This window comes from Fusarium solani, assembly GCF_023522795.1.
Source record: "Fusarium solani strain SB1 chromosome Unknown bctg00000002, whole genome shotgun sequence".
Taxonomy (NCBI): Eukaryota; Fungi; Ascomycota; class Sordariomycetes; order Hypocreales; family Nectriaceae; genus Fusarium; species Fusarium solani.
The window spans coordinates 1,412,500-1,437,471 of NW_027072155.1; the positions used below are offsets into that span (position 1 = coordinate 1,412,500).

Here is a 24,972-nt window from a genome sequence, read left to right on the forward strand (position 1 = left end):
GCTTGGTACCTACCTACCGACCTACCTATTTTCCACCTGCTACTTTTTGGGCTTCTCTGGACGTCCATCGGGACCTAATATTTCCTTCGGCCACGACAAAAACAGCTCCTGCTGCTGAAAGCTTCAAAGGGGAAACACTCGGACCTTGGATCCTGCATCACACCGTGGCCCGTGAGCCTCTCGAGACTGTGGACTACTACTAGCTGGAGTCTTTTTCTCCCCCTTCCTCTGGGTCTCTTTGGGTCGTCTCTCGATGCCCCGCCATCCGCCGCTCGCCATCCTGATCCAGACTTGACAGATCCTGATTCCGCCTCTTTCCTCCGCCGCTTCGCTCGTCTTCCCTTCCTCCCTCTCCCATCGTCCTCGGCTTCGACGTCGACTTCTTCCATATCCACTGCACCATGGATATCGCCGCTGTGAGGTCCTTGCTCGCCGCTAGCTTGGACCCTGATGCCGACAACCGGAGGCGCTCTGAGCTTCAGCTAAAACAGGTGCGTCTTTGCGTCCCTCCCGCGTTTGCCTGCGTACATACGGATACCGCCCTCGAGCCACGGCTTGTGCTTCTGCACCTGTTGGATGCCGTGCTCGCCCGCCGAGTCGCCCGGCCGATGCGGATGCCTTTACCTCGACCCTATCCCTTGATTTGATGCTCTGCGTTTGATCTGTGTCGACCGCTTTGCAGCTGCCCGCCTTTTGCGACGCTCCGCGATCTTGGAGGACAAAGAGGACCTTGCGTGCTGACTTGGATCTTCTCATCGTCTAGATTGAAGAACAGCCCGGCTTCCTCGAATGCCTGCTTGATATTCTCCAGAACGAACAAGAGGCTAGTGTCCGGCTCTCGAGTATGTTTTCATCCAATCTTCCCTCTCCCCTCCATACCGCCGCATCCTTGAGGCTCTTCACCCAAGTTCAATCCTGACAAACTCCTCCCAGCCGTTATCTACGTCAAGAACCGGGTCAATCGATCATGGTACAACAACGAGGGGTACTCCACCGAGCCCCCCGCCGCCCTCATCCCCGAAGATGAGAAGGCTCGCGTGCGAGACCGCCTCCTGCCGATTCTTGCTGCCTCCGAAGGCCTCGTCCGCCAGCAGCTCATCCCCGTCCTCCAGCGAATCCTTCAATATGATTTCCCTGCCCGCTGGCCGCGGTTCATGGACTTCACCCTCGAGCTCCTCAACACAAATAACCCCAGTTCCGTCCTCGCTGGTCTGCAATGTTTGTTGGCCATTTGCCGCGCCTTTAGATACAAGTCGACAGACAGTGATGATAGGCAACACTTTGATAAGATTGTCGAGGCCAGCTTCCCCCGCCTGCTGGCCATCTGCAACGAGTTGGTGAACCAGGAGAGCGATGAGGCTGGCGAGATGCTCCACTTGGCATTGAAGGCCTACAAGCATGCGACTTGGGTGCGATCTCTTGGATAATACTTTTGGTATCTCGAAAGAGCGTGGGCTGACCATGATTATAGCTGGAACTCTCTCCCTTCCTGCGACAGCGCGACGTCAACATTGCCTGGTGCACTGTTTTCCTCCACACCGTATCCAAGGCCTGCCCCGCCAATGCTCTCCAGGGCGACCAGATCGAGCGCGAGAAGCATCACTGGTGGAAGGCCAAGAAGTGGGCGTACTTTAACCTGAACCGCCTGTTCATTCGGTATGATTGCGCTCGCTCTCCTATGCCCTGCTGTGTAACTGACGTTTCCCAAGACACGGCAACCCCGCGAGCCCCGGCAAGGGTGACGAGGCCCTCCAGTTCGCCAAGGACTTTATTGCCAACATCGCTCCCGAGATCCTCAAGCACTACCTCCAGGAGATTGAGAAGTGGGTTGCCAAGACCATCTGGCTCAGTCGACCCTGCTTGTCTTACACCCTCGTTTTCCTCGACGAGTCGGTACGACCCAAGGAGATGTGGACTCACCTGAAGGCGCATCTGACCAACCTCGTTACTCACTTTGTCTTCCCCGTCCTCTGTCTTACCGAGGAGGACGTTGAGCAGTTCGAGGAGGAGCCCGACGAGTATCTCCACCGAAAGCTTAACTACTTTGAGGAGGCGTCGGCCCCTGATGTTGCTGCCACCAACTTCCTCGTCAACCTCACCAAGAACCGCCGGAAGGAGGTCTTTGAGATCCTCAAGTTCGTCAACGTCGTCGTTACCGAGTACGAGGCCGCCCCCGATGACAAGAAGAACCACATCGCCAAGGAGGGTGCTCTGCGCATGATTGCCACCCTGGCTCCCGTCATCCTGAGCAAGAAGAGCCCCATTGCCGACGAGGTGGAATATTTCCTCGTTCGCTTTGTGTTCCCCGACTTCTCGAGCCAGCAGGGTTACCTCCGTGCGAGGGCTTGCGACACCATCGAGAAGTTTGAGCAGCTCAACTTCCAGGACCAGAACAACCTCCTGACCATCTACCGACACATCCTCGACTGCATGGCTGACCCTGCTCTGCCCGTTCGTGTCACTGCCGCCCTTGCCCTTCAGCCTCTTATCCGCCACGATGTTATCCGAACGAGCATGCAGCAGAACATCCCCACCATTATGCAGCAACTGCTCAAGCTTGCCAACGAAGCCGATATCGATGCTCTCGCCAACGTTATGGAGGATTTTGTCGAGGTCTTCGCTACCGAGCTTACCCCCTTCGCCGTCGCCCTCAGCGAGCAACTCCGAGATACCTACATGCGAATCGTCCGCGAGCTTCTTGAGAAGGAGAGCAAGGTTGGAGATGATGGCGAGCTTTACAACGAGTACGACGACAAGAGCATCACTGCCCTTGGTGTTTTGCAGACCATTGGCACCTTGATCCTCACTCTGGAGAGCACCCCCGATGTCCTCCTTCACATCGAGGCTGTCCTCATGCCAGTTATTAAGGTGACCCTGGAGAACAAGCTCTATGGTACGTATTAGCGTGTCCCTTTGACGTGATGCATTGGCTGACTAAATCAGATCTGTATAACGAGGTGTTTGAGATTATCGATAGCTGCACCTTCGCTGCCAAGTCAATTTCGCCTACCATGTGGCAGGCGTTTGAGCTGATCCACACCACCTTCAAGGCTGGTGCCGAGTACTACCTGGAGGATATGCTTCCTGCCCTGGACAACTTTGTGCAGTTCGGTGCTCCCCAGCTGGCCCAGAAGCCCGAGTACACCCAGGCCCTCTACTCCATGGTTGCCGACATGTTCACCGAGAGCATCCAGGGTGGAGTTGAGAGGATATGCGCCTGCAAGCTCGCCGAGGCCATGATGCTCAGCCTCCGAGGACAGATCGACTCGTGTGTCGAGGGCTTCATCAACATGGCCATGAACATCCTGGCCAACCAGGATGTCAAGGTTAAGAGCTACCGCATCCACCTGATGGAGATGGTTATCAACTCGATCTACTACAACCCTCTCCTGACTCTCCAGGTTCTCGAGAACAAGGGATGGACAAACCGCTTCTTCAGCCTCTGGTTTGGCAGCATGACTTCGTTCACTCGCGTTCACGACAAGAAGCTGTGCATCGTGGCTATCTCTGCTCTTCTTAGCCTTGGTCATGAGCAGGTTCCGGCTAGTGTCTCGGTTGGCTGGCCTAGGTTGCTGCAGGGCATCACAGAGCTGTTCCGCACGCTGCCGGCTGCTCAGAAGAGTGAGTTTAATGAATGATTACACCAGAGTGACAGACTAACAAGTGATAGACCGAGAAGAGGCCCTCCGGGACGATATCCACCTCGAGTCTTCGTATGACTATGGTGAGGATGATGAGTGGGATGACGACGACGTCAACTGGAACGCCGACGAGGAGGATCCTTCTACCGAGACACCCGAGACCAAGGATGAGAGCACTGCTTACCTCAACTTCCTCAATGAGGAGGTATGTTGTGAACCCAGCATTTGTGGCGAAGAAGGGGCGCTGACAAGAACACACAGGCTCAGAAGTTCAGCCGAGCCATTGACGACGTTGAGGAGGATGATCTCGGCGAGGATACTGTCCTGCTCGAGTCTCCTCTCGACAAGGTTGAGCCTTACCAGCTCTTCCGTGCCACGTTGATGAGTGCGTAATCCCTTGATGACTGAAAGGCATGCGCTGACTGTTTCTAGAAATGCAACAAGAGCAACCCCAATTCTACGCAACCCTGGCCGGACACCTCACGGCCGAGGACCAGAGCGTTATCCAGACCGTCATGGTCAAGGCTGACGAGATCGCTACGCAGCAGGCGCAGCTTCTCGCCCAGCAGCAGGCTGTCATGGCCGGCAACGTGGGTGCGCCCAACGGCGGTGCCAGTTAGATGTGGATAACGTTATATGACAAAGAAGGAGCCAATTAGTTGCGTTTTTTAGTTGTGTTTACCCCCCTATTTTTTACCTATATCCCCGTTCTCTTTCACGTCAGGGCAGGAGTCAAGATTCCCCGGAGATGCAGAGAAGGAAGAGCAGAGGCGAGGCGAGGCGAGGCGAGAGTGAGTTGAGCCCGAAGCAAAAGAAAGAGACTTAGAAGGTGCAAACAACGATGAACCCACCTGCTGGAGATCCCCTCAAAAGAGTGCCGTGGGTATGATTGGCAAGGGGAGATTGGATGTATCGAAAGAGACTTCGACCTCGGGGTCGGGACGCGGCTGGGGATGAGGTGCGCTTCAAGGCATCCCGTTCCCATCAGGGGAGAAGAGCGTGGAGGGCGAGTTGCATATGGCGAAGCATGATGGCGACCTAGCTAGGTAGGGGGGAGCAAGAGGAGGCTGCGACTATCGATTGAGTGATGAATCTGTAGTCCGAACGGCATATCAAATAACCAATAAGTATAGTTCCAAGATGTGTGTCTGTCTCGCCCTGGTGATGGTCTTGCACGTGGCTATTGATGGTTACGCAACAGTCGAAGTTGAGAAATGGTTGTGAGTCAAGGGTCTTTGTGCTACTCTCGAGCTATGATGCTGTCCCTGTTCAAGTGCTACATCCATATTGGGTTGACTTGAAACCGTTGCTATTCATCGGGTTCATACTGCATTCCATCATGGACAGAACTGGATACTTGATGGTAGATGGTAGTTCATTTGGGCGTTCTCACTCGCCAAGCTCTATCGCGCCATCCCAGCTGAGAAGGGCAAAGTGAGGCAAGCACCAGTTCCCCCATTAGCACAAGACGCTTATCTCTTTCTGGTTTTCTCTTCCAACCTAGGGACTTGAGCCGCATCATCGCGCGTTGATGACAGTGCTCTTCAAGAGGCATTCAGGTCCCGACTATGCATGGACACGGACAGGTACAGAAATGATGGTCACTGGTCAGAACTCCAAAGTCAATCCGAGTCTGGTATCCACCACCAGCGTCAAGATGTAAGAAGAACAGCCAATTCATCCTTGCTCAAGGCAGAATGAATGCGAAAACACAGAATTAGCCCTACGAGCGGCTCTCGGGCCCTGCCGGCGGCAAATCCTTCCCTCGAATCCTACAGCACGGCAGTCAATAAGCTCATCTCATTTCCCAAAGATCTCGTCCTGGGCTGCAGTGATGAAACGGGACCGAGATAGCGTCACCAACGGCGTCAAGCCCCCTCAGGCACAAGGCGTCCAGCGTTGCGGTGCGGTTGGCCCCGTTCTCGGGCGTGGCGCCGGGTGGTGGCAGGGATATGTCACTTCCAGTGAAGCAATCTTGGTAGGAGGCTTACCCAAACATAGGTTGATGTTTCTAGAGTTGAATGAGACGGGGTATGGCTTTTGAGGCTAGGTGCTTACAGGGCGGAGAGTGAGAATATGGTATGAGCTTAAGCCTTGTTGATAAAATGGATCTTGCCCCGAGTATGAATGCTTGAGTGGTGATCTTGACAATCCCTCTCGTTGAGAAGTTTGAGCCATGATGAGATCAATTCTACAGCTTGGCCTTGTTCTGCTTGCTGCAGCATATATTCACTGCGAGACCGTCTTTCAGCGACCACCAGGTCCAGGACCCAATCAAGATTATCGCGATGATCCCATCTACGAGCTTGGGCAGGAAATCGACCTGATCTGGGAGATGGACTTTGAAGAGGCGAGCATTGTCATCTGGCAGCAAGATGTCAACAAAATCTTTGGCGACAAGTCGTACTACGCCGAAGTAATACGCAAGTTAGCCCTCAAATTGCCCAGACTGGATGGTGCTGATGATGGTTTGAGCAGAAAACACAAAGTCGACGAGATACACTTGGAAGGTCACCTACGATGGCTTCTCCGTCGATCACGATCCAACACTGAGCAACGTCTACTTTTTTCAGCTGTTTGACACGACGGGCAATGCGACGCCTATAACGTGTCACTATTTCAACATTACCGATCCCAAGACGACGAGTACGACTTCTGCTGCGACTACGAGTGCGACTACGACGGCTTCAAAGACTTTTACAACTCGTACACCTAGTGTGACGGCTGAGAAAGCAGCGACAACTTCGCAGGTGGAAGATAATGGAGGAATGGGTCTTTCGAACGGTGCTATTGCTGGTATTGCTGTTGGAGCTGGGATAGGTGGGATATTACTTGGTGGATTGGGCTTCTTGCTCTGGAGACGTGTTCGAGGTGGAGGAGGTCCAAAGACGCCAAGGTCGCCTGATGATGACAAAGAGGTTGTATCTGTCTCTAGTCCTTCGGTTGATCCATATCATCATCCTGGGCATCAGTCGTATTATCAGCCGCAAGCACAGGAAGAGCCTGAGCAACCTCAAGAGCGGCAGATTGAGGGGTTGCATGAAGCTCCGACTGAACGGTATGCATAGCGACAATGAGGGTTGAAGTCGGTGACAGGAGCATTGATACATGAGCTAGCGAATATTTACCTCTATTTAAATTATATCAAGGCCATTTTTAGTATTTTACAGCTTCCCATTCATGACATTCCCCGTACTCCTACCAGCTGCAGCCAACGCCGTTCCAACAAGCTCATCCAGATCCTCCTGGCTCTCGATGCCCACACTGATACGGACCAAATGCTCGACGACGCCAAACTCTGCAGCCCATTCCAACTCGGAGTAGTGCGCAAACAAGGCGTAAGCACAGCAGAGTGTAAAGTTTGTTCCCAGGCTCGGTCCCTTGGCCACGTCTAGCGCATCGTGAAAGGCAATGGCGGCCTCTGGTTTCTTGAAGCGTATTGACAAAAGGTATCCATACCCCCTCCTCGGCTGTTTGAACCGTTCGTATATATCTTGTGTCGGGTTACCCTTTGGGTAGTATACTTGATCGACCGAAGAGTGTTGCCTGAGCATGTCTGCCATGCGTTCTGCGTTTCGGCTCGCGATGATGACTCGTTCTTCAAAATCAGCGCTGTTCTCTTCCATGACCATCACATCCAATGGAAAGTATGTGTCGATAGAGAGATCATCTAGGACTTTCTTCATGTTTGTAAAGAGCTTCGACCGCGGGTTCAGGGCTATGCTTCCGCCCATAACGTTGCAAGCACCGCTAAACATCTTTGTCAAGCTCGTACACGCCAAGTCGCACGACGAAATGAGGTCGACGTTGACCGACGTAGCGACAGTATCATCCACGACGAAGAGGAAGTTGTACTCGTTTGCGAGTTTGTATAGTCTGTCCAGATCGACGGAGCCGAGGAGTGGGTTTCCAGGAAACTCGGTGTAGAGTGCGTCCAACTGCATTCCCGCTGCCAGGTCCACCTCGAGTTCAGAGAGGGTTGCGTGGCCGTAGAGTTTGCAGTCGAAGCCGTGGACTTTGCTTAGGACCTTGAAGGTATCGACGTAGAGAAAGCTGGAGGTGGGGGTGAGTTTAGCCGTACAAATGGAACATGGTGGTGTGTCAAACCCACCCGAATACCGCGACTCTCAAGGTTTCCTTGCTGCTTCCATGGAGGCGGCGAACAGCGTCGGCAGTGTGACTGATGGCTGACATGCCGGTTGGGTATAGAAAGACGGCGTCTGTTGCAAGCTTGTTGGTTTCTGTGCTCAGCAAGTCGCCGATTCGTCTTTGAAGGGTGACTTTGGCATCTTGGGATTTTTTCAGTGGCAGATCAACGACAACTTCCCTCTTCCCACTATTCAGGAAGGGTGCGTGCTCCAGCCAGTAGGTTGCTCTTCGAGTCGAGACACCATAGCCGGTATGCTGCCAGAAAGCTTTGGCCTCGACAGCAAGTTCCTGAGGATGTACCACAGCACAAATTTCTCCAACGCTGGATCCAGGAGCCTCTAGAGGAATAGCGTCGGGGGTACGTATACTGCCGTCGAAAGTGATTTGCACGACAACAACAGGACGGTCCGTGTGAAGCTGCAAGTATCTCTGGCCCATGTCGGCCAGATGACAAGCTGGAAAGAGCATAGCCGATCGCCCAGGCTCAGCCAACAATGACCTCAGCTCTTTCGTCGCCCCATTTGCAGGTGTTCTTGATGCTGTCCATTCGAGGAGTCGCTCCGAGAGTTCGCGGACGATGAGGGGGACGAAGAATCGAGGGTAGCCGCTCTTCATCTGGGCGAGAAGCTCAGGGTTCCGCTGGGCCCAGGCTAGGGTGTCTTTCCATGTTGGAAGATAGACGCTGACGGCCTTTGTGTGTTAGTGGGTGGGCATGGGAGATGTTTGTGTTGGCTTACATGTTTGTCGCCAGGTGGGAGGGGACTTCCTAGTTGCGCCTTCATTTTTGAGGAAGGAGATATCGACGAGTATTTGGAAGTGGTATTTGGCGTCAATTACCCATCTCGAGCAGTGATTTTTCTCAATGTATCTGGAGGCAGCTTGGGCACATCTTGAACAGCTTCACGGGTAAGACAGCACAAGGCCAGAGGCAGTGTTTAAAGGATACATGGTCAATTCTTCTTGGTCGTCACAGCGACTCTAGCTACGGCACTTGGTGACGTGTTGAATGGCTCTTGCAGATGGTTCAGCACGGGAATTTGAGACATACATGAATAGTTCAAGCCGATGTGCTTAGCGATGGCTTTCAGCTGTGGTCTAGACAGATGTCAGCACGAAATGGTCGAGGCGTAGGTCACATGCCAAGGGTGTTCTGTGTGATTGAGTTGAGTGGTATTGCAGTTGAAGCTGCGACGCAAATAATCAAGAGCTTGTCACTGATTATCGTCTGAATACAAGAGCAATATGATTATTCGCCTTGAACACGAAGTCAAGAGTGAGGCAAATCGTCTGTCTAGGGTAACCCTGACGATGACGAAAGATGCAGCATTATCATGGATGGATATGCCAGTTTATGCTAATGCAGGACGGATTGGCAGGGGCAGGGCAATAGCTCCGGACCAATCACATATCGGGAATGGTCTAGCTTGGGGCAACAAGTAGTGGGGTCGGTCTTCCCCGCTTAACGGCGGCTGCCGTGGTTGCTTGCGTCGGACATGACCACCTGCCGGGCACCTTCCTCGACGGTCTTGACCATCTTGACCACCTTGACCTTTGACTCACCTTCATCTTGACAACTTGTCTTTGACATAATCTTTGACTTTTGACATACACCATCTTTGATACCCAATTTAGCGAATACCCATACACTACCTATACTCACGTCTATTCTCTTATCCATCGCAGCCATGACTACTCGTTACCGCGTCGAATGTATACACATCCCCTCCCTTATCTCGCCCAGTCACCATGGTTACACAGATACTGACGACACTCAGATGCCCTCAAGACGCACCGAAGAGATCAGTTTATCGGTATGTTCTCTACCTGTTTCGACACATAATCGAAACATTTCCACTCTATCTCACCCATCATCCCCTCCTTCTCCAACTCGCCCCTCCTCACCTGCCAGCCACCATCACCGCCTTTCACCACCCAGCTAACCAGACAACAGAATGGGTCAAAGGCCTCCTCGCAGTCCCTTTTGTTCTTTACTCTCAGCCCACCGGAGTCTTTGGAGATGGTCCTAGCGTTGCTCAGATGGCGGACGAGTCTCACCGCCGTTATGCAGAGATTATGCGTGATGTCGAGCTCATGATTGATGACCATAGTAAGAGCTGCCCCCTCAATCTGCCTCATCACGCATCTAACCGTGAATAGTCGCCCGTCAGCAGGACAACAACTTGCTCCCGTCCAAATTACGGATGCTGGTGCCCACAGCCGGTCCCTTCTTTACCCGTCTCCCGCTTGAGGCAGCCTTCAAGTACCAGGATAGGAAGCGGTACATCTCGTCAAGGAGATTTGTCGCCCCTTCATTCAACGATGTCCGCCAAATCCTAAACTCGGCCCAGGTCATGGCCGTGACCAACGGCGCCCTCCAACTTGCCACGTTTGATGGTGACGTTACTCTGTACGACGATGGGTGCAGTCTCGAGCCGTCCAGCCCCGTAATTCCCCGTCTTCTCGGTAAGATGCATCCCCAACGAGTTTCAAACACCATCTAACCAACCGCAGACCTTCTTCGCAAGAATATCAAGATTGGCATCGTCACGGCTGCCGGGTACACTTCCGCTGAGCGCTATTACGAGCGCCTCCACGGCCTGCTTGACGCCATTGCGGAGTCGACTGATTTGGACCCGATCCAAAAACAGAACATTATCATCATGGGAGGCGAGGCAAACTATCTGTTTGAGTTCTCGCCCTCGTCCCCTCACCGGCTTGCTCCCGTTCCCCGAGAAGAGTGGCTGACTCCCGAGATGGCCTCCTGGTCGGATGCCGATATTACCACCCTGTTGGATGTCGCTGAGTCTGCCCTCCGTGATTGCGTCAAGACTATGAACTTGCCGGCAGAAATCATGCGCAAGGATCGGGCTGTCGGCATCATCCCCAAGACACCTGAAACCCGCATCGCCCGTGAGAGTCTCGAAGAGACTGTGCTTGTCGTCCAACGGATTCTCGAGCTCAGCAGCCTCGGATCCACCGAAGAACGTCCTGCCAAGCCGCGCCCCTCTTCTTCGCCACCTCTCCCGCCCTCGGTCGTGAGTCAATCTCGGCGAGTGCCGTTCTGCGCCTTCAACGGCGGACGGGATGTGTTTGTCGACATTGGCGACAAGAGCTGGGGCGTCACAGTGTGCCAGCAGTGGTTCGGAAGCAGGGAGAGCGGAGGTGCTATCCGCGGCGAGAATACGCTGCACGTAGGCGATCAATTCTTGAGCGCTGGCTCCAATGACTTCAAGGCTCGGAGCGTTGGTACCACGGCTTGGATTGCGAGTCCCGCTGAGACTGTGGAGCTATTGGATGAGCTTGCTGATCTGATGCAGAAGAAGCTATCTTGAGTATGGTTGTGTCGGGTCGTTGCGTATGTTGTTTGTTTGCTTGTCGCAGGTGGCTGGTGTGGGAAGCCCAGGAGATTGACCGCCGGTACGTTGCATATTGCGAGACACGTCAATGTCCGATGGAATCTGATGGAATTTAGGTTTCTATTTTTGTTGAGTTTTTGGAGATTGAATCTTGTTTGAGAGGGATCTTGTCTTGAGGCGATCTAGGTTGAAGCAGTTTGATTTTGCAAATATATATACCCCTTGAACTCCAGCCAACTTGGCAACTCTTCTCTCCATCATCCACCAACCTTCCCATACATTTTTATATATACTGAATCACCATCATTGTCAATTCTTCTCTCCGTCACCCACCCACCTTCTCATACGTCTTTATATATACTGAATCATTATCATTGTCCATGCCATTCCCCTCCGACCCGAAGTTGTCTTTTGCTTCTTGACCCGTCTTGTTCGTCCACCTTGGACCAACATGCTTCAGACGATCAAGGACGAAGACATTTCTGGTCCAAGACGGCATGCCGCAATCTCGGCGGCGTTTAGAAGACCATTGCGGCTTCGCTCAACCCACCTGAGCGTCGGAGCTTGGAGTTGGCACGGGAGGGGAAGACGAGCTTCCTTCAGGACTCCCCGGCAACCCAGATGTCTTCCCCACCTTGGAGGAAATACACTCGGTGCGGTCGCTCTGTAAGTAGGGGTTCTTCACGTCGTTGACTGATCCAAGCTTACCAAGTGTCTCTTAGTGGTTCCTCAGCGCTTCTTGGGGAACTTTGCGACAGGCAAGATTTGCACCTGGTGCAATTTGTCGGGTACCTCGGTGTAAGAAGGAGAGTGCCACGACAGTGCCGGACGGCACTTCCTCAGAGATCTTGACTGCGTCCGATGTTATGGGTAGGCTCTTCTCTCTGCATCTTCCTCCATCTCTGATGTTGACAAATTTGTAGGCGTTGTCAAGCTTTTTTGTCCGGGGGATGGATGCACTCCATTCCCCACAAAGACGCTTGTGATGAAGCAGTTTGAGACTCAGACTCGGTTTGCGTTCCCCTTCTGGGCTGCAGCTCCAGTAAGTAGGACCCCTACACTACATCAGACTCCTTCACAAACATTTCCCTTGCCCTTGACGCGCAGACTTTTATGATCTGTTTGCTAACTGCTTCAAGTCTTCGGTAGTCCATCATCCTACTTCGGCGTTTTACCGAGAACACTACCCACCCCCCCATTCCATAAAATGGCTGGACCACGTATGCCTCTGCCTCTCTCCTCGAGAAGTATCATACTACTTGCTCGAGGCAGCAACAAGCTGCAGCGCCTGCTGGATCATGTGAAGCTAGCTGAGATGTCCATACGGCCCAGCAGCCAGCTGAGAACCCTGCTACGGTCATCGTGATCTACGATGCCGTGCCCGAGGCCCCGAATGTCTCCCTCAACCTACAACATGTCGGCCATCAAAAGACGATCTTGGTGGCTGTGATCCTTGGCGAACCATCATCGATGCAACTCCAACCTGCTACTCCGGCACACGGCTTTGTCCAGAGCTCTTTGCCGGTTATGACCGGGTGCGGGGGATGGTGGCCCTCCTCAACGATGGCCAAGTCGATGCAGGCATTCTCCAACTTTTCGTGGCGGCCGCAAGATGTGCGACAACTCCTAGCAACTCCATGGCATGAACAGATCATGGGTCCCTGACGGTCGAAGCCTCGTTTTACTGCTACTACCTTTCATTCTGTCCGTACACTTCCACGTGCTGGCATTTCAGCGCCCCGATCACAAAGGCCAACACCTCGAACCCCTCGAACCCCGCTATGCGCCCCTCGATATCATCTAGCTGTCTACAGCGCTTCTTGTAGCAGCGATGACGATGGCATCGAGATGATGAGAATGACGGAGACACGGACGTTGCTTGGTCTCCTCACCTCCCCTTCTCTGTGTCATCTTCCAAACGACACTGCGCTCTTTGGCCTTTCGGAGCATGTCGGGCCTCCTACTCCCCATATCTGAGGCCGAGAGGATGAAACTGCTAGCAGCAGCATGAAGTTATCACTCTGCCCGACCATGCAGTTTTCGCATCATTCGAAGAACCACTCTACACTTCACCAACTTTGACCATGGGGTGGAATCTTTGACAAGATTCTGGTGGTGCTTCACGCCGGATGTCGGCAGCGTTTGACGTCCCAAGACAACCAAACGGCCAAGAAGCTGAAATCGAAACATGCCTTGGCGTCGAGCTTGGCCTTATAGGCTTCGTTGTTCAGTTCAGGTGCTCTGGCGTTTCTACTTTCCACATTCTCTCCACGCAGGGATCATTACGCGTGACTTCAACCCTTTCGTATGACTATGTCATCTCCATGCCGACTGAACGCTGCGGCTTCCTACCGGCTCCCTCGGGTTTCTGGGCGTTTCCAACGAGATGTTCTCAAAATTTACTATTCACCTCCTTTCTTGAACGAACCAGAGGCAGTAACAACCTTCTGCTCCTTCCAACCATAACCAGCACATCGCACACGAATCGCTTTTTTCTGGACAACTGCCGAAAGTTTGCATCTGGCGGTCCGACAATGGCCCAAAGGACGAGCGCAACGAGACACTGTTACTAACTGGATCGTTGCCTTGATGGCCTTTGACCCAATGGCCGAAAACAACATCCTGCTCCGCATTCTCTGGCAATGGGGGACCATATCCGATCGGATTGTGCGGTGCCTAGCTCTCAGTGACACTAGCTTTTGCGCAACAAATAGCACAACAAACAATCGCGAGATCGAGTCAGAGGATGGATGAATAGCAACGGCCTCCCGATGTATCGATTGGAAGTGCCAGTCGTGGTATGTGGCGTCACCGCGACAACCAAAACCTACTACTTTCTTTGCCTGGCGGTTGAGACACAGGCAAGTTCGGGAGGCAGGGGCAGAAGAACTCAGCCACCTCAGCCTTCCTTTCTTCGGGAGAATCATGCTCCTCCAGACACTTGACGTCTGAACTCGCCAACATCTATCCCAACCACGGGACGCTACACTTCCTGTTCGACTTGACTGGCGGTGCCAACAGTCCTGGCGATGCGGTCCGGGCAACGGAGAAGTCCCTTTCGCTGTGTGCTCTTTCTACCGCCCACGAGCTTGGCTTCCCTATCAGTGCCCAGCTCGATAACATCGTTTCATTTATGGACATATATATGAGGTGCGAGGTCGAAGCTACCGTACGCACTCGAAAGACATGTTTGTCTACCCTGATGAAAGGTGGATTGGCTGTAAACTTTCTACTCAGCCTGCCTATGCTCTGGCTCACTTCCAGAGAGGCTCAGGCTTTGGCTAGCTCCCCGGACTTTTGAAAAACCCCCAACCGAACCACTGGGAATGGTGGAAGATGGTCCAAGCAGAGCTGGTCCCTGCCTCTCCCGGACACACACCACGACCATTCTGCACAGTCCACCTCGGGCCCTACTCCGGTTCCCATCACTTTCGACGACTGATACTTGCTGGACACGGATGCCCTAGGAAGGGAATCCGAACTATTTCTACACCGGAGAGAACATCATAGAGCATGTTCTCGACAAAACGGTCAAGGTCGAGCTCTGGTATCGTCGCGAGCAAGCTCGGCTTCACATCGGAAGGCTCGATAACAACAACAAATTAGGGGGCTTGGCCGGGTCGGAGAAAGAGATTCCGTTCATTGGCGGGCGCTCAGGGTGGACAAACATGCTGCCCTCATCAACTGGGAAGAGTTCCTCATGTTCTGCGATCATGTCCATAGCAGCACAACCACCCCACGACGATAACAACGACAACAATCAATTTTGGCCTTTCACTGTTTCCCTTGAAACACCTCATGACCACTCAGGCTCATGTATCTTGGAGAACAGGTGCGGGCCTAACCCAGATCCTCCACTTGCCGGGTGAGGAGGAGGAGCAGACTCGACTGATGAGCGTCGAGCACCAAAACTGGCATGACACTGGAGTGGACGAGCGGGAGATACACTTCAAGGCAGTACGAGGGCAACGTGACACATCGATCTAAGATGTGAAATCATTATTGGAGGCAGCCAGCGCGACAACGATGGGCATGGAACAAGAGTGGCAGCTTTAGTTGTGAAAATGGCGCCGCACGTCGATCTCTACATCGCGAATCGATGCCAAAGAGGTAATTGGTACGATCGAGACATTAGATGATACATAGCTTGATACGCAGTATCTATACCTATGGGGGGAATGGGGGCTCAACAATGGTGTATCCCTTGGTTTTCCGCAGGATATTAGGTAGCAAAGAAACATTGATTGCTAGGCTAGAACTCTCTAGCATCAATATACAAAAAAGACATAACAACCTCGGATACATTCTCCCTTAAGATATCCCCATGATAAAAAACACTGACTGAGGTAGCCTGCTCTGCGGATCATGCATATGAAAACCCCTCACCTGGGTAGGTGATGGGAGGTCATGTGGACACCGACAGCGCATCCTTCAGTACATAGCCCACCAATCAACGATTGCTGCGTGAATCGCTCCAAACTGACGACTAAAGATTGTGTAGTATTAGGAAATGAAAAGAAAGCAGAGAAGTCCTATTGCCCTTCGTATGCGAACACTTGGTATCGTTATCCCACCCAGCAAAACACAACTGAAACAAACTACCTGATGATCCTGCTGCTCCACAACTCGGTGCGCAGCGTGCTGATCCACGGCTGCTGGTTGGGATACTCAGTGAGGATCTTGCCGATGTACTCGTGCCAGTCGTCCTGCCAGTCGCAGAGGTGGATCGCCTTGGTGTAGTCCCAGTAGGAAGGATACCAGCCGGCGGAGGCCCAGCCTAGGATGACAATGTTGCCGTCTTGACGGATCAAGATGTTCTTGCGTCGTAAATCATTGTGAGTGAAGACGGACTCGTTGGTCCCCTGAAGGACAGTTGGGAGGACTCGACGGTAGTATTCGGTCTTTTGTGGTTCAGAGTTGCCACAATAGATTGTGTACTTGTCAATCACGGCTTGAATGAACTCGGCCTCAGTATTAAGCGCTCCGCCATCTCGGCGAATTGGCACGTCTGCCCAAAAGATATCGTCTCGAGGCTTGGTACTATCGACACTCCCAAAGTAGCCCAGGCCCCGTGCCGCCCGCAGCGAGACGAAGGCATCGCGCAGCTGGGTGCAGACGTCCCTCTTTTGCGCTGTGTTTAGCGAATCCCACAGATCGTCGAGGGGGTGACCAGCGACATCTTCCATGATGATGTAAGTGATGGTTGTGCGCGTCGTCACATCGCGCTGGTAGATGGCGTAGACCTTGGGCACGGGGGCGCCCGGTGCGTTCTGGCGCACGAAAGTCATGTTTTCGCCCTCAACCGGATCGACAAGGGATCCAAACTTGACGATGTAGCGCCGGCCGACTCGAGCCGTGCATCTTGCGCGACGCTGCTTGATGACGTCTGCCGAGTCCTCGATCTCCTCGGGCGTTGGCAGCGGCTCCAAGATCTCATTGTCCGGCAAGCTGAAGATGACCGAGTAGGCAATTGGTGATGGAGTTCGCACGGGAGGATGGACTGAATTCATGTTTGCGACGATGGTGTTGATGAAAGATCAAGGGAGGGTTGGAGAAATGCCAGGCTGCAGTGCAACTGTTCAGCTTGAGAGAGGGGAAAGCCTGAGGCAGCAATGCTTGCTTATTTGAGACTTTATGGAGGGGGAGGGATGTGGATGGGGAGAAGGGGAAAGATGCGAGACAACATGTCGCAGACATTGGGGGGTTTTTGAAGATTTGGAGCTGAGTGAGGTAACTTACAGAAACGTTATCTCCACTGCCTAGTTAAGCTATTGCTGAGCACACGCCCCCGTCTAGTGTCCGGGGGCACGAGCCGGGGAGCTTCGGTCGGAGTGGGGACCTTAACTGCCGGGCGCGGAGCTTGTGCCTTTCCAGGACCGGAAACGGCGCGGGAAGGCGTTGTCTTGACAAGAACGTACTACGTAGTGCTGAATTGAATTGAACCATGATGGCATTGACAGAATGGCGTAGCGACTGCCAAGATCTTTTCTTGTTCAATCCGTCAGCGTCATCTTTTTCGTGAGTCTTCTGTAATGGCAGGATCGAGGCGTTGGTTCAACCTCCTCTAGAGCACGTGACGTTTCAAGTTGATAGGCAACAGCACCCAGCCATCCTCAGCCTCGACCTCTTTTCTCCATCTGATCTATCAAATTCTTGCTTCAGGAAAACAGAACTGCCATCACAAAACAATGAGTTGGTGTGGCACATGCGATTACTCCCATTGGGCGCCATATAGCCCAGCTGGTGAATGTGAACCTTGGATACCTCGAACTTGTATTCGGCCCTGTTGCAGACTGTGCCGTTTCTCCATCAAGTGCGGCCAAGACATTGTTGCTTGCACGTCTTGCTTCCACTATCTGTTGGTACTCTCTGTTAACCTTTTGCCCAGTTACCGAGGACGGCCGTCAGTCCCCAACCTTGCCGTTTCCCGGGGAGGTCGAGGAAGTCAAGACGCCCGAACTCAAGGCTGCTTTCAAGAGCTGCTTCGGCGAGACGTGCGGGCACCACAACGAAAAGGGCTTCGCCTGTCACGCCGGATGCGCTGCCCTGGCTGAGCGCCTTGGCCTGACCCCCGCCGAGTATCTCCCCGCCCTCGCCTACTCGTACGAGCCTCCCAAGTCGGATGAGAGGCGGCGCCGTGAGCTCGTGCGCTTCCGTTTGCAGCAGGCCCTCAAGAGAAACCTCGGGAGGCTTCCGACTGAAGTTTGGGATTATGTGGCGAAGGATCTTGTTTGTGAGTTTGCTACCGTCGCCATCCCGGTTGTCGAGCCAAAGACGGTGTTTACTATTGACCCTCTGGAGGCTGTGTGGGCAAAGTACGTCGAGATTGATGGCGTCAAGTACGTCAAATCCGTCTCGAATGAACACAAACCGGGGGATCGGCTGCTCTGGGATAAACCCAAACCCCCAACTGGGCATGTCGTCTACATCGCGGAGGACCACTTGGGCATCAATGAGATCACCAACCACTCAGAATTTACGCAGTCGGCTCAGAGCAAGGGAGTCTCGACTTGGTGGCGTACCGTTCCAGCAGAAGACTCATCGACGATTGACTTCAAGACTGATGTGAGTTTAACGCTGTGTTCGGTCTTCATCGCTGACGCCTTTCCAGGGCGTAAAGCTTCGAAGCTTTTCGGCGACTGCTCTGCTTCCAGAGGTCAAGTGGCCGTACCCTATGACGCCAGATGAGATCAACGGCATGTCTCTTTACTATACCATGCTCGATCGTGAAGCCAAATTGATACCCGTGGACATCAATGCACCGGATACGATTGGATACTCTGTCGGTTGGCATTACGGTTGCGTCTATCTTCACGCACACAAGCGTGGAGAAAGCTTGAATTTCTACCATGAGCTAGACATGAGGCAAACAGAGGTGGAGACTAAATCAGCGGCAGTGAATGAAAATGAAAGACACGAGCCTCATGCCGCCAAGATGGCTCGGGTGGCAGAAGAGTCAGATATCGAGTGGAGATACCATCCCTTGAACGCAGGAGAAGCCATTGAGCAGGTCTGGATTCGACAGCCTCGGAAGCTCCCACAAGATGAGGACGACCTCAACAACAGCCCGTATGGTCCCCGATATCTATGGTCTGACTCTCCTCGCGACATTGCGATAGGGGTAAGTCTTGTCCGCCTGTTTGGATGTGGTCTTTGAAGCTCACACCTGCAAGCTCGTAACCAACCAGTCACGCACATTGGTATCAGGATTGCATTGCGATATCCCACATGAAAGGTTTCCATGGCGATGCATCGCAAAATCGTCGACAGCGTCCCCAATGCGCATCTTTTTTAGCTACTCTCTCAGTGGCATCAACTTGTTCGCCGCGCCAAAGAGCATCGCGAGCGACGAGGAGCCTATCCCTGAAGATCTGTATGAAGAGGAACCTGCCAACTTTTACTGGTATGGTTATGACTTCCATACGAGTGCGTCCCTTGAGGATGTCGCACAAGTCGTCACGTGCAAGGCCATCGAGTGCAACGTCATCAACCAAGGGAAGCCTTGCATAAATGGCCTCCTCTTCCGGTACAAGGACGGCAGCGAGAGAACGGTTGGAAAATTCCGGCTCGACTGCGCCCAACCACCGATTTCCTTTGACAAATCTCCGACGCTATTCCTAGGGATTGGCAAGTGCGGATCGCCGACGCGGGGGGATGAGCATGTTGTAGACGTCAGGCTCTCAGCTCCCAAGGATCGGGTAGGGTTGAAGTGGAAGAAGTTTTCGGCCAAGGAGCCCCTTCAGTGGTCGTGGAGGCAGTGTTGGACCAAGGTTTCGACTCCTTCTTGGGAGTATGGCCACTCTTCTGACAGCGAGGAAGATGACTGAGGTGGATGCACGAGGGGGTTTACATGTCAAGGCTCAATGTATGAGGCTCTTGTTTGTTCATGTTAGAGATATCTAGCTGTAAACGTATTTATAGATACAGTGCTGGTTATCATTGTGAATGATACTGGCAATGATGGTAACTACCCGGCAGCCCCTTGTTGTCTTCCAGAGGGCGTAATTCATACCGGGTGTCCCCCAACCAGGTAGATACGCACACGAAGCTGTTATCTGCTGAGCATATCTCTTCTTCACTTCCGCTCGCCCTTTGCCGTACTATTCCGGTCTCGTATTCCTAGGGTAGCTCTGGCGCCTAGGATCTTGACGCGCGGCAATGGATACACAGCCGGCCCAAGAACCAGACCTACTTCTCCATAAAACATTCGATGCATCGCCATGATCTATATTCATGCAAGTAGAATTGTAAAAAGGTCCAGGTTCATGCGGCCGAGGGGAGTGGCATGTCATTGGTTGATGGTGTTGGAGTTGCCGCTGAACCACATTGTCGGGACCAGGCTGGCGCGTAATATCGTGTAGGTCTGAGTATTTATTCCACGCTGAAGACATCGACAGGAGCTATTCTCCATCTCAATCTGTATCATTCAATTGTAAATCATCGCATCTTATTTCATTTTCCCTTGTTTCATACAATTTTCATTTATTATACCCTTTATTTCTTGAAATCAACTCATCATGTCCAACCCTGACAACTACACCGTTGGCTGGATCTGCGCTGTCTGCCCCGAGTATGTCGCCGCTCGGGTTCTTCTTGACGAAATGCACCCTCCTCCTGCATATGTGTCACGACATGACAACAATGCCTATACTTTGGGCAGGATCGGCCAACACAATATCGCCGTGGCTGTTATGCCCGACGGAGAATATGGCATCAACGCCGCCGCAGCTGTTGCTCGAGACATGATGCACAGCTTCCCAAATGTCAGGCTGGGCCTGATGGTTGGAATCGCCGGCGGCGTGCCCAGTGCGAAGCACGACATCAGACTCGGTGATGTCGTTGTTAGCTACCCTCGCGATGGCAACGCTGGCGTCTTTCAGTATGACTTTGGCAAGTCCGTTCAAGGACAGGCCTTTCAGGCGAGCGGCTTCCTCAACCAGCCACCGCAAATCCTACTGGAGGCCGTTCGTCGTGTGATGAGGGTTTATGAGGCTAAAGGACAGGCTCTTGACAAGACTGTCTCAGAGGCCCTGAACCGGAAGCCGAGACTGCTCAAGGACTACTCACGACCGAGCCCTGCAAGCGATCGTCTCTTCCGCAGCGACTTTGTTCATCCCGTGGAGAACAAGGCAGGCTGCGCAGGCCACTGTGATAGGGACGCTAGAAAACTGGTCAAGAGAGCCCCTCGGCCTCGTGGCCACGAGAGAGAGCCTGTCGTCCACTACGGCTTGGTTGCTTCTGGGAACTCAGTCGTTAAGAACGCCCAGCTGCGGGATAAGCTATCGCAAGACAAGGATGTTCTCTGCTTTGAGATGGAGGCCGCTGGACTCATGAACCATTTCCCCTGCTTGGTCATCCGTGGTATCTGCGACTATTCGGACTCACACAAGGCAAAGGAATGGCAGGGCTATGCAGCTATGGCGGCTGCTGCCTATGCAAGGGACATCCTGTTGAACACTGGGTCTGGACGGCCCGAGGTGGAGAGGGTGCCATACAAGCCTGGAAGGAGGTGATTGAGACTGGCGGTTGATCGGCGTTGTTATATGAGCTTAGACTCCACGGGAGAGTTTGTCGAGTTGCGATCTGGAATCGAGACTGACTGTTTCGAGCGTGTCAAAGTGAGATAATGGAGGAACTTTTGTCATGGATCATTCATGGGAGGGTGGTTTAGGGTCATCAATCATTCTTATTGTACAAGCTCTTTCTGTAACCATGAAAGCAATTCATGTTTGCCACCATACGGCACCCATGAATAATAATACAAATGCTGGGTTAAAACTCCCGCAACCTGGAGGCCTGTTGTCCCTCGACATGGCCCTGGACCATCATCTCGAACGCCCTGCTTGAGCTACCTGCTCATTAAATGCCCCCTGACTCTTTTGTTATCTCATCCAGTTCTTTATAGAATAATTCTCCTGGTAGAAAGCCATGAAAGTTAGACCCGCCATCCTCGGCGTCCCCTGGCGATGATGCCGTCCTTGTGTCCTCATCGGTGTCGGGCTCCGGACACAAACCCGGGCTATTCAATGCCTGGAATGCCAGAGCTAGAGAGCCCGTCGGATTACTGCGTGCCTCATGAAAAGGGGGGCTCGGATACCTGGTTCCCTGGAATGCCAGAGCAAAAGAACCCGTGGGATTATTGTATCCCCTGTTAAAAGGCGCGGTTGGATACTCGACTCCAATGCCCCAATCTGCCTGTGTCTCCTTCCTGGCGGAGATCATGTCTTCCCCTAACTCTAGAACGCCTTGGCTCTCTTCAAGTACGGCCACGGATGGTTCGGATACGCCCCGTCCTTCTTGGGGCGATTGAGTGTGTCGATCCAGTTGTGAGGAGCTGTCTCCGGAATCCGATGTTGTTGGCGTGTCAGGATATCCAAATGTGCGTCCCCGAGGGGGCAAAAACTCGTCCAGTATGGAGCAAAGTGCGTCGTCAGACGCTTCTGCATCCTCTTCATCTTTGATATCGTCTTGATCAGACTGGAGTAGACTACTCTCGTTAACTCGTCGCCTCTTCATCTCGCAAGCAGGACAGAGGAAGAAGCATCGAGCGCACTTGAACTCGTTCCTAGCGAGATTGCGGTATCTCAGGAAGCCATCTATTGTATAGCCAGCCTTGAGGCTGCGTGCGTATCCAGCACAAGGCTTCAGGTCGGGGTTGGCGCCGAGGCAAGCTTCCGAGCCACACCAGAGCTCAAATGACGACCACCCTGGTCGTCTCGCCGAGACGATGTCGGCCAAAGTTGACTCGCATCCTTTGCAGTAGAACTGGTCGAGGAAGCCTTTGGACCTGGCTAATGAGGAGTGTGTAAGTCAATTGTGTGGGCCCGAAGTCCAAGTGAGGGGACATACCTAGGTCTATCTGGGAAGTGTATAGTTGTTCTGATGGGAACTGAGGATGTGTTAGTCAAGGCCGTGTTTGTACTTCAGAGCTCAATACCTCTTGGCAAAGCGACATGTCGATCGCGCCGCGGCAAGGTAGGCCCCCTGCGCCATGGCAAAGGTGCCATTCGCTGTTTTTTAGTTGTAGCTGGCTCAGCTGTTCCATCGAAGGTATATTATTCCCGATGCTGAGAGCTGTCTTGCCGGCTGGACTGGTAGGGAAGAGATCAAGAGATCGAGAGGAACCGACAATTTCGATTTGCAATGGCTTCCTCATGACCTTGAGCATCCCCCACATGCTAGCCTTTGTTGATGGAGAAGGACTTTGCGGTGTTGTGGGAGGAGTCAAGGATGGTGTTGGTGGTAGAGGTCGGTTTGGAGGTGGAGAGGGAAACTTTTTAATGTTGACAGCTAGGGCCGGTTGCTTATCAGCATCGTTCCCGTCGCCAAACTTGTAGTGTTGAGGGTTGGATAGATCGTTGCAGAAGATGGGCAGGGCGACAAACGACATTGTCGACATGTTGCCCAAGCTGCGCCTCGTGAGCTCCGAGAGCAGCGAAAGGGCACGCATGTTTAGCGCCGAGGACCGATAGGAAAAGACTTCATCGACACCGCTTGGGACCCGTCGATAGGGTCTGGATGCTTCCAGCGTCTCTTCAAAGGCAAATCGGGAGCTGGGGGTGTCGCTCTGGGGGTTGGAGATGGCGATGGATTCAGGTCTCTTGGAAGGCGCTGGTCTGATGGTGGATGCATCGTCGCTTTGGACACTTTCTCTACTGCTTTGAATGCTCGGAATGGATTCGATGCTTCTACGCTTGAGATGGGCGACGTTTGGGGCGATCCTCTTGCAAATCTCCGACAGGTCGGCGATGGCTTCACGGGCTTCAATGAGGGATTCGCTACATTGTGTTAGCATTGACAAATCGACGAAAGTTGAATATCCAGCTAAGAGGGACAGACTGTTGCATAATGGTAAGCATCAAATTCAGTGATGCTTGAGCATCGCGCACACGCTGGGCTAGCTGATTGATGCGCTTGTCCTTCATGGCCCATTCCAGCCGATCACTGATATCGAGGCTCTGCAGCCGGGGGTCAGAGAGCGGCCGCAGCAGGTTCTCCAGCTGATCCAGCGACGTGACGCAGCCGAGAAAGACATTTTGGGCGTCGTCGAGGGAGAAGTAGATGCTCCTCTGGGCGTCAACTCTCTGCGAGTCGAGGAGCTGCTGGAAGCGAATCATGGTGAGGCGCATCATCGAGACATCACGGAGGGTCGACACTGCGAGGTCGGGTGCCTCCTTGACCTTCGAGGCCGTCGAGATGGCCTTGTCGAGAGCCTTGACGATCTCGGACGTGACCGAGATGCCGCCCGCGACGGCCCCAAAGATGGAGAGGGGATCCATGATACTCGACGATGAGATGGATTCATCGTGAGGGGCTTGACTCTTCTTTTCTACATTTTCTACATAAGCTGAGAGTTCGTGGTTCGCCCAAGTTCGCCTTGCCTTTTCTCAGCTCAAGGCCAACAGTTACCTGTCGATCTCCCCACACACAAGGATGGCACAGATGTTTATACAGTGGCTGACGTTTTCCAAGCCCCTATCGACAGCAAGGAAAAAGCAAATACACGCCCTGAAACGTTTGCACAAGGCATTCTCTTCTATTCAAGGTGGCTAAGCGGCAGCAATAGGGGAAGTCTCATCTTAATTGCGGAGCATATATGGCTGTCAGCATCCGTGTACAGATCGGAAATGAAGCCGGGCAAACAACGTTTATCTCATGTTGCTGACACGTTCCTAGTTTGACACTTCCTTGATATGAAACACGTCTACTTTGATGCGCCCTTGCGGGGACCATGCAGGTAGACTAGGAATGTAGATTAGTTGTCGGCAATAATAGAATTTCAAGGAGGGCAAATTTTAGCCCAACTGCCTCTCATCCAAAGGTCGCTTATCGAGCATCGTATCCAATGTCAAAGCGGCTACTGAGGCTGAAATGAGAGGTTGGGGGGTATGGAGAAACAGAGGTGGATTAATCCCGAGAATCACGTGATACCCCTCACGTCCAACAACACCCGAGCTAGCCTCTTACCAGCTGGTGACCTTATCCCGGGTCGCCCATACCACACCTTGGATTTTATACTCCCACTCTGGTGAATCAACCATAGCTTTCCAGCTTGGCCAGTATTTGATGGAATGGAATAAAAATATTTCGGCCTACTTGGATAGTGCCTCGGCGTTTTCAACACCTTACGAGTATCCTGAATGCCGAAGCATTCCCCTGAACGCAAACTCAATAAACGCTTAATAAAGAATCTTAAAGAGAGTTCACATCACAACACAAAACCTCCCAAACCCTTGACTGAATAACAACTCAAGCCGTGCCACCTTTCTCAGCCATCCCTCTGTGGTCAACGACGACTTGCCTTTGACGTTTTCTTGGTTCCTGAT

General features: G+C 52.8%; 8 protein-coding genes across 8 annotated transcripts; 5 read left to right on the top strand and 3 right to left on the bottom strand.

Annotated features, from left to right (window-relative positions):
- Nucleotides 1-401: 401 nt before the first annotated feature.
- On the top strand, nt 402-4,261 carry MRS44_004404 (uncharacterized protein; the record flags this gene model as incomplete). Its single annotated transcript, XM_046268916.2, has 9 exons — nt 402-491; nt 764-842; nt 934-1,409; nt 1,472-1,656; nt 1,710-2,893; nt 2,944-3,621; nt 3,671-3,846; nt 3,903-4,026; nt 4,074-4,261. 9 exons carry the CDS (start codon nt 402-404, stop codon nt 4,259-4,261), a joined length of 3,180 nt encoding a protein of 1,059 aa, XP_046136469.1.
- A 1,214-nt stretch (nt 4,262-5,475) lies between these two features.
- Nucleotides 5,476-6,709, top strand: MRS44_004405 (uncharacterized protein; the record flags this gene model as incomplete). The annotated part of the gene is made up of 3 exons (XM_065622190.1): nt 5,476-5,619; nt 5,839-6,216; nt 6,281-6,709. 3 exons carry the CDS (start codon nt 5,476-5,478, stop codon nt 6,707-6,709), a joined length of 951 nt encoding a protein of 316 aa, XP_065478262.1.
- Nucleotides 6,710-6,805: 96 nt separating this feature from the next.
- On the bottom strand, nt 6,806-8,572 carry MRS44_004406 (uncharacterized protein; the record flags this gene model as incomplete). The annotated part of the gene is made up of 3 exons (XM_046272612.2): nt 6,806-7,694; nt 7,753-8,480; nt 8,528-8,572. 3 exons carry the CDS (start codon nt 8,570-8,572, stop codon nt 6,806-6,808), a joined length of 1,662 nt encoding a protein of 553 aa, XP_046136467.1.
- A 903-nt stretch (nt 8,573-9,475) lies between these two features.
- Nucleotides 9,476-11,122, top strand: MRS44_004407 (uncharacterized protein; the record flags this gene model as incomplete). The annotated part of the gene is made up of 5 exons (XM_046280941.1): nt 9,476-9,500; nt 9,566-9,601; nt 9,742-9,897; nt 9,948-10,253; nt 10,302-11,122. The coding sequence occupies 5 exons, from the start codon at nt 9,476-9,478 to the stop codon at nt 11,120-11,122; spliced, it is 1,344 nt and encodes a 447-aa protein (XP_046136466.1).
- Nucleotides 11,123-15,744: 4,622 nt separating this feature from the next.
- Nucleotides 15,745-16,656, bottom strand: MRS44_004408 (uncharacterized protein; the record flags this gene model as incomplete). The annotated part of the gene is made up of 1 exon (XM_046279954.2): nt 15,745-16,656. One exon carries the CDS (start codon nt 16,654-16,656, stop codon nt 15,745-15,747), a length of 912 nt encoding a protein of 303 aa, XP_046136464.2.
- Nucleotides 16,657-17,334: 678 nt separating this feature from the next.
- Nucleotides 17,335-19,473, top strand: MRS44_004409 (uncharacterized protein; the record flags this gene model as incomplete). The annotated part of the gene is made up of 4 exons (XM_065622191.1): nt 17,335-17,389; nt 17,535-18,211; nt 18,258-18,767; nt 18,820-19,473. The coding sequence occupies 4 exons, from the start codon at nt 17,335-17,337 to the stop codon at nt 19,471-19,473; spliced, it is 1,896 nt and encodes a 631-aa protein (XP_065478263.1).
- A 690-nt stretch (nt 19,474-20,163) lies between these two features.
- On the top strand, nt 20,164-21,159 carry MRS44_004410 (uncharacterized protein; the record flags this gene model as incomplete). The annotated part of the gene is made up of 1 exon (XM_046275644.2): nt 20,164-21,159. The coding sequence occupies one exon, from the start codon at nt 20,164-20,166 to the stop codon at nt 21,157-21,159; it is 996 nt and encodes a 331-aa protein (XP_046136462.1).
- A 346-nt stretch (nt 21,160-21,505) lies between these two features.
- MRS44_004411 (uncharacterized protein) lies at nt 21,506-23,925 on the bottom strand (the record flags this gene model as incomplete). Its single annotated transcript, XM_065622192.1, has 4 exons — nt 21,506-22,437; nt 22,496-22,505; nt 22,569-23,424; nt 23,486-23,925. 4 exons carry the CDS (start codon nt 23,923-23,925, stop codon nt 21,506-21,508), a joined length of 2,238 nt encoding a protein of 745 aa, XP_065478264.1.
- Between the last annotated feature and the right edge of the window lie 1,047 nt (nt 23,926-24,972).